This window comes from Piliocolobus tephrosceles, chromosome 19 (assembly GCF_002776525.5).
Source record: "Piliocolobus tephrosceles isolate RC106 chromosome 19, ASM277652v3, whole genome shotgun sequence".
NCBI classification, from domain to species: Eukaryota; Metazoa; Chordata; class Mammalia; order Primates; family Cercopithecidae; genus Piliocolobus; species Piliocolobus tephrosceles.
In genome coordinates this window covers 13,034,052-13,041,768 of record NC_045452.1, presented here as the reverse complement: position 1 = coordinate 13,041,768, position 7,717 = coordinate 13,034,052, and the positions used below count along the sequence as shown (strand labels likewise).

Sequence of the window (7,717 nt, the reverse complement as noted above, 5' to 3'; positions counted from 1 at the left end):
TTTTTTTTTTTTTTTGGAGATAGAGTCTCACTCTGTTGCCCAGGCTGAAGTGCAGTGGCAAGATCTTGGTTCACTGCAACCTCTGCCCCTGGGTTCAAGCAATTCTCCTGCCTCAGCCACTCAAGTAGCTGGGATTACAGGCATGCACCACGGTGCCCAGCAAAAACTTTTCCAATGATGAAAGCAGCATACTGAAAAAAAATTCAAACAATACAGAAGAGCGTAAAGAAGATGATTAAAAGAAGCCCAACCCCAGAGGTCACCACCATCACAGGGTTTCTGGTCATATATTTATATAGACGATGGAATGGAAACTGTTTTTGTTTTTTTTGACACAAGGTCTTGCTCTGTCACCCAGGCTGGAGTGCAGTGGCATGATCATGACTCACTGCAGCCTCAAACTCCTGGGCTCAAGAGACCCTTCCACCTTAGCCTCCCAGCAGCTGGGACTACAGGTACGCACCACCACACCTGGCTAATTTTTGTATTTTGATTTTTTGTAGAGATGGGGTCTTGTTATGTTGTCCAGGCTGGTCTTGAACTCCTGGGCTCAAGTGAGCCTCCCACCTCAGCCTCCCCAGGTGCTGGGATTACAGGTGTAAGCCATGGAGCCCAGATGCACGTGCTTCTTTGGGGGACATATTTTGTTAACTTGCTTTTTCCCCCACCTATCAATAAATTGTGGACATCTTGCTGCCATGATAGTTTTTTCTTTTCTTTTCTTTTTTTTTTTTTGAGACAGTTTCACTTTTGTCGCCCATGCTGAAGTGCAATGGGGCGATCTTGGCCCACTGCAACCTCCACTCCCTGGGTTCAAGCAATTCTCCTGCCTCAGCCTTCCAAGTAGCTGGGATTATAGACACCCGCCACCACACTTGGCTAATTTTGTATTTTTAGTAGAGATAGGGTTTCACCACCTTGGGCAGGCTGATCTCAAACTCCTGACCTCAAGTGATCCACCTGCCTTGGCCTCCCAAAGTGCTGGGATTACAGGCGTTAGCCAGCGCGCCTGGCCCATGATAGTTTTAAATTGATCCCTCCCACAGGTGTTTACTGGGCACTTGCATTCCAGCACTAGAGTTCAGGATAACCCAGTGCAGAGAGCTCGGGGCTCACAGTCCTAACTGGGGAGACAGAGGAGCACACAGCTGCGAGGCGAGGGGAGTCATGGACAACAGATTGTTTGGGGCTTGCAGAAACACAGAGAAAACACCTGATCCAGCCTTGGGGAGGGGACAGCGGCATTGGGAAGGCTTCTTGGGGTAGGGGCCTCTGGTGGCAGAAGCTGTTGTGTGGTCTCCAATTTCCAAAGACAGTTCCCTTTTCTCCACAGCCACACGGCTAGACTACATTTCCCATGCACCCTTGCAGTTCAGTGTCATCACGTAACTGGGTCCTGGCCAGTGAGATGTGAACGGAATGCCAGCTGATGAGGTTAAGTGGGTGGACCTTTTCTGTGGTCTCCTTCCCATTTACTGGATGAATGGGGCGGTCTCCAAGGATCTGCGGTGGGTGGAGCTGGAAGGAGCCTAGGCCTTTGCATCTCTACCCACCAGACACTGACTGGATTTCAAGAAAACAAGAACTGCATTAAGCCTTTTAGGATTTCAGGTTTGTCTGTTACAGCAGCTAGCATTAACTAACATGCTTGTTACCCTAGAATGAGCCACACAGAGAGAAAAGCACATGCAAAGGCCCAGGGCAATTGAGAAACGAACATTCCACCTGGCTGGAGTGTCTGGTATGTGTACGTGTAAGAGGCTGGTTGGGCAGGGGAGGGAGAGACTACAGAGACAGCCAGAAAGTAGGGCAGGGTTAAGAGGGACATGCAGGGGCCAGGTACGGTGGCTCACGCCTGTAATCCCAACACTTTGGGAGGCCGAGGCAGGCAGATCACCTGAGGTAAGGAGTCCGAGACCAGCCTGGCCAACGTGGTGAAACCCTGTCTGTACTAAAAATTAGCCGGGTGTGATGGCGGGCGCCTAATCCCAGTTACTCAGGAGGCTATAATCCCAGTTACTCGGGAGGCTGAGGCAGGAGAATCGCTTGAACCTGGGAGGCGGAGGTTGCAGTGAGCAGAGATCATGCCACTGCACTCTAGACTGGACGACAGAGTGAGACTCCATCTCAAAAAAAAAAAAAAAAAGAAGGACATGCAGGGCTGCAGGGCTTTCAGGAAGCATGCTACTGAGTCTTGCCTGGATCCTGTGGGCTTAGGGAGAGACCCATGGGAGGGTCTTCAGCAGAGGAGTGAGCAGATGGGATTCCTCTTGGGCTACTGGGTAAGAAATGAACTGTAGGGATGGGGAAGGAGAGGGAGGAGCAGGCTGAACTCCACAGTAGTTGTCACAGCTGTGCAGGTGTGACGTGGAACAAGGAGAAGGCTGGGGAAGTACCAGAGCTGTCTGTAGACCATGCAAAGGCAGCATTCTGTTGGCGGCAGGGTGTAGAAGAGGGGAGGGAAGAGTTGCTGTTGGGTAACTGCTGGCTGGAGGTGGAACTAGTCCCTGAGTCGGGGAGGCTGAGAGGGCCAGGTTGAATGCTGGGTTGAAGCACGTGGTGTCAGGTTCTGTTTAGAACACACTGAGTCTGAGGGATGCTTGGCATGATCATAGAATGTCTAAAGATCTGTAGGAGCAGAGTGGGGTCTTGGGGGAGGGGAAGAGGTAGGTGGGGAGCTGGGCACAGAAGTGGGAACAGAGGCCATAGGAGTAAGTAGAGTCACCAAGGGAAGGGTGAGGAAGGACAGGGAGCCTGTACTTACGGAGCAGGGTGAAGAAGAGCTCCCTAAGGAGATAAAAGAGGGCAGCTAGGGCTGTATCAGAGTCTGCAGCACTGCTATTCCCCCATAAACCATTCCCCAGCTGGGTATGGTGGCATGCGCCATCCAGCATTTTGGGGAGGCCAAGACAGGCAGATTGCTTGAGCCCAGGAGCTTGAGACCAGCCTGGGCAACATAGTGAGACCCTGTCTGTGTAAAAAATGTAAACATTAGCCCAGTGTGGTGGTGCACACCTGTAGCCCCAGCTACTCAGGAGGCTGAGGTAAGAGGACCCCTCGAACCCAGGAGTTTGAGGTTACAGTGAAGTATGAACGTACCACTGCACTCCAAGCCTGGGCAACAGAGCGAGACCCCCATCTTAAAAAAACAAACCCCAAGAAACAAAAGCCATTCACCAACTGAGGCACATCCGTGCTGTTTGCTCATATGCACATACAGGAACAGGGCTCTGGCTGAGAAGGTGGTGGGGTGAGGGTATCCCAGGGCTGCTTTCTGTAGCCAGAGGGGAATCCCATGGGGATATGGAAGGAGCTTTTAAGAGTGGAGCAAAACAACTCTCCTTATGGTGTTCATAGTGCAGATTTGACAGCAGCTATTACAGTTCTGGGTGTGCCTGTTCTCAGACCCAGCAATCCACCTGCAGGAATATGGTTCAAAGATAATCTAACAGTCAATCTGAGATGGGCATATAACAGTGGCCACTGCAGTATAATTTCCTCCAGTGCTCACAGAGCCTTTACTCCCATTTAGAAGATGAGGAAACTGAGGCTCGGGGAGGTTAAAAAAGAGTTGCCTGGCTGGGTGCGGTGGCTAACGCCTGTAATCCCAGCACTTTGGGAGGCCAAGGCAGGTGGATCACCTGAGGCCGGGAGTTTGAGACCAGGTTGACAAACATGGAGAAACCCCATCTCTACTAAAAATACAAAACTTAGCTCGGCGTGGTGGCGCATGCCTTTAATCCCAGGCTGAGGCAGGAGAATCGTTTGAACCCAGGAGGCGGAGGTTGCAGTGAGCCAATATCATGCCATTGCACTCCAGCCTGGGCAACAAGAGCGAAACTCCGTCTCAAAAAAAAAAAAAGAAAAAAAAGAGTTGTCTAATATTAAGCCCGGAATGCACTGTGTATGGAATAAACTTATTCATGTAGAGAAAAGTTGTACATTCGTACATGTGTATAAGGGTCTGAAAAGATACCCAGTTATAAACTGTAGTTCCGTGGGGAGTAAGCCCATATACTTTCTGGAACATATTTTGATTCTGTGATCACACACACACACACGCGCGCGCACACACACACTCTTTATAAAAGAGCTTATATTACTTTGGAAAGATAAAGATATTTCCACTTTGAAAATCTGCAGCCTGGCTGGAGGAAGATGAGCCCCACCTCTCCTCACTGTGTGGCCGAGGCAGACACTCTGCCCTCTTTGAACCTCAGTGCACCAAGTGTGGAAGGGGCAATAGGGGCCTGGGACCCAGGAGGAGCTGGGAATTGTGGGTGGCACAGCAGAAGGGGCAGATGGGATAGGTTAACCCTCCATCCAGGGTTACTGGGGAAGTGACTTGCAAGCATCCAGAAGCTTCCTCAATCTGAGCCCCTCTAGAATGGGGTGCTGGAGCAGAGAGGGGGAAGACCACCCATTGGAGCATTTCAGCTGGATCCCAACTCGCTGGCTCGGAGGACCACTTCCAAAATGTCAGCCCTGACATCTGGCCCCTGCTGCTCCCTAGGCTGCAGGGGTGGATGCAGGTGGTAGCCAGCCAGGCAGTTGAGAGAGGGTAATGTTCTTTGATGATTCAGAAAGCACTTATTGATCTTGCAGGGTCACCTCTCTGCTGTTTCAAAGGGCATCCACGGCCGGGCGCGGTGGCTCACGCCTGTAATCCCAGCACTTTGGGAGGCCGAGGCGGGCGGATCACGAGGTCAGGAAATCGAGACCATCCTGGCTAACATGGTGAAACCCCGTCTCTACTAAAAATACAAAACAATTAGCCAGGCGTGGTGGAGGGTGCATTTAGTCCCAGCTACTCGGGAGGCTGAGGCAGGAGAATGGCGTGAACCCAGGAGGCAGAGCTTGCAGTGAGACGAGATGGTGCCTCTGCACTCCAGCCTGGGCGACAGAGCAAGACTCCATCTCAAAAACACAAAAAACAAAGGGCATCCACGCCTGTGACCTTGACAGACACTCCCAGTCTCCTCTGCTAGCCCCATGTGATGTGTGGGGAAACTAAGGCTCAGTAACTTGTAGAAGGCCTACGCAGCAAAGCCAAAATGAGGAGCAAGGCCACAGCTCTTCCTGCTCCGTTGCCTTGTCTGGGTAAATCACCTGGCTTCCTGAGGGGAGATTTGAGTAGCCTTAAAGAAGCGCTAACTGGGGAGTTGCAAGTCACAGCTTCACCAAGAAGTCAATCACTTTGTCATTAGCTCCAAAAATGCTGAGAACCCCAGAGCTGAGTATGTAGGAGTTGATAATATCAGTCTCTGTACCTTATAACATGCCTGAAATATTTGTTAAGGATTGTTATGCGCTTATTTGCCTAAAACTATATAACAATATAAAGGTTTGTGAAAAGGTACTGATACTTGCAATGCACAATGCTGGAGATAACTACACCCACCTCTCCACTCCTGGAAACTCCCCTGGTAACAAATGCTGGCTCCACCACCCCGCAGCTGGGCGACCTTGGGCAAGTGACTTCCCCTCTCTGAGCCTTGGTTTCCTAAAAACTGGCAGGTACTATGACACTTTCACAGGCCTACTGTGAGGCACGCAGAGCCCTTCACACACTCAGCGTTAGCTCCTCTGATTGTATGGTGATCCTCCTAGCTCCGACCTGGTAGGGGAAGCAGGCTCTGTCTGTTCAGACTTCTAGAAGGACACCATCCCCATCCAGGGAGCCGGAACTAGCAGGGGGGAATGAAGGCATCCTCTGGGCCCCCACTTTCTCCCACCATCGCCCCTCACCTGGAGATTCCAGCAGTCCCCAGCCTGATGACCCCCATGGGCACCTGTGCTCCATCCTGCTCTGCCCTGTTTGGAGTCACGTGGAGCCCCTAAAAGGGTTCATCCATATTCCTCACCCAGTCAAAGTGAAGCAAAGAGCCCTTCAGGAGCCTGCAGCCAGGCCCAGAATTCCATTTGTGCATCATTCTCTCAGGTTAATCATTGCCTCTTTCACTGGGTGGCACACCCAGTCCCTCAGAACCCAGTGGGAGGGGCTGTGGGGGACACACTCCTGCCTTGCTGGGTGACAAGAGGGCATCAGACCCATTAAGGGAAGGGGATGCATGGGGACCAGACGTTCTCTGTCCACGGGGAGCTTCCTTCAGGAAGGGCTCTGCCTGAGCAAGCAGGGAATAAAGCAGGCTGAGGTGGCAGCTGGGAACAGGGCTTCGTTGTCTCTGCTCCCTGGGTAGCAGCCTGCTCACCCGCTGAAGTGTCAGGCGGAGCTGGGAGCCAGGGAGGCGAGGGGGAGGGGTCCAGAGCTGAGGGTTTGGGGCAGCCCAGGCAGATCCAAGAAGGCAGGACCCCAAAGGAGCAGAGAGAGGTCATGGGTTGAGCTGGGGTCCTGAAATGGGGGCCAGGGCAAGACTCCTATGATTTGGAGTCAGCTTAGCTACCTCTGAGCCATGTGACCTTGGACAAGTCACTGAATCTCCCTGAGCTTCAGTATCCCCCTCTGGATAATGGGGATAGGTAGTAATGCCTCCTTCACAGGACAAAGAACAGTGCGCACACAGTGGCTGCTCTGGTCCAGGACTGCCCTCCTGTGCCCCCTGTGTGGCCCTGGACAAGCCTCACCCTCTCTGGGTCTCAGGTCACCCCGTCAGTAAAGGAAGAGGTTGGATTTTCTCAACTGGAATGGACAGTCCTCCACACCTCTCTGCCCTCTGGAGGATTCTCATGGCACCTGTCACCTGTCACTGCAGCAGCCCAGGGATCAGGTGTCAAGCCTGCTGCCCTCTCTCCCTTTCCTTCCCCCTGGTGTGGGTTACAGCAGCCAGACGTGCCCATCACCTCTCTGGCTCTGGGCAGCTGAGCGGGCAGTTCCCACTGGCGAGGGCTCGGTCTGTAGTGTGCTCTGTGCTGGTACCAAAATGCTGGCCTGGCACCAATGGGGCAGACCAAGCTGGACCCCCTTCCTGGGCACTGGGCTAGGAAATAGGAACTGTGGGATTTCCTATAGGACCCCTCCGGGATGCCAGGGTTTGTCCCACCCTCCCAAACCTCTCTTTGGTGGCTTTGCTTCCTCTGGGGTACAGGTCAGGGCCTTCGCCCAGCAGAGGGGATCCATCCCTTACTATGGTCTCCGGCTCCTGCTCTGACCCCCTTTCTGGGAAGGGCTGATGGAGACAGGAGAGATCTCTGCCCCTCCTCCCCTAGGGCTCTGGCCACTGTGTACAATATTAATCATTAACGCACTCCCAGCTCCAGCCCAGCCCCAGCAGCCTGCCTTCTGCCCCACCCATCCCACCTTCAGGGACTGGGAAGCCCTGGAAGGGGGGTTAGAGGGCAGGGGAGAAAACCAAGGGCATGGAGGGCACCAACCTGCGCCCTCCCTGGCCCCCACCGGGCCACCCTCTGGCAGTGGGCAGGGGTACCCAGCGTCTAGAGCAGCGGTGCTGCACTCCTATTCCCCTCCTCCGGCGCGCGGTCCCAGTTTGGGGGTTAGGGTAATGTGGGCGGTATCCCCAGGGAGTAGAGTGAGGCAGGGCTCAAGCTGGCAGTGGGTGCTGGAGCCCAAGACGTACCTTGTCCCCGTCCTCCTCCGCCTCAGCGTGGGTGGCTCGGCCCGGGCCGCGCCGCCCGGGCGCTCACTGGGCGGCGGGGCGCACCCGGCCGGGCCCCCCGCTCCACCAGGCCTGGTCCATGCCCCCACCCCGCCGCCGCTGCCGCGCCGCGCCCGCTCCCGGCCAGGTGCGGCCGCCAGCCT

General features: G+C 54.0%; 1 protein-coding gene across 7 annotated transcripts in view; it reads right to left on the bottom strand.

The window, feature by feature from the left end:
- The window catches only part of GAL3ST1 (galactose-3-O-sulfotransferase 1), a 20,213-nt gene extending 12,496 nt beyond the window's left edge, over positions 1 to 7,717 (bottom strand). For 4 of the 7 annotated variants that reach the window (XM_023185467.2, XM_023185458.2, XM_023185459.2 and 1 more), the window contains exon 1: positions 5,749 to 5,928. Coding sequence is in view for 1 of the 7 variants with exons in the window: in XM_023185455.1 (XP_023041223.1) it covers positions 5,865 to 5,930 (66 nt within the window). In the remaining 6 variants the exon portion in view is untranslated. Of the gene's footprint in view, positions 1 to 5,748; positions 5,932 to 7,535 lie in introns of those variants that run through there. The other 3 variants (XM_023185460.2, XM_023185469.2, XM_023185455.1) reach the window with 2 other exon arrangements.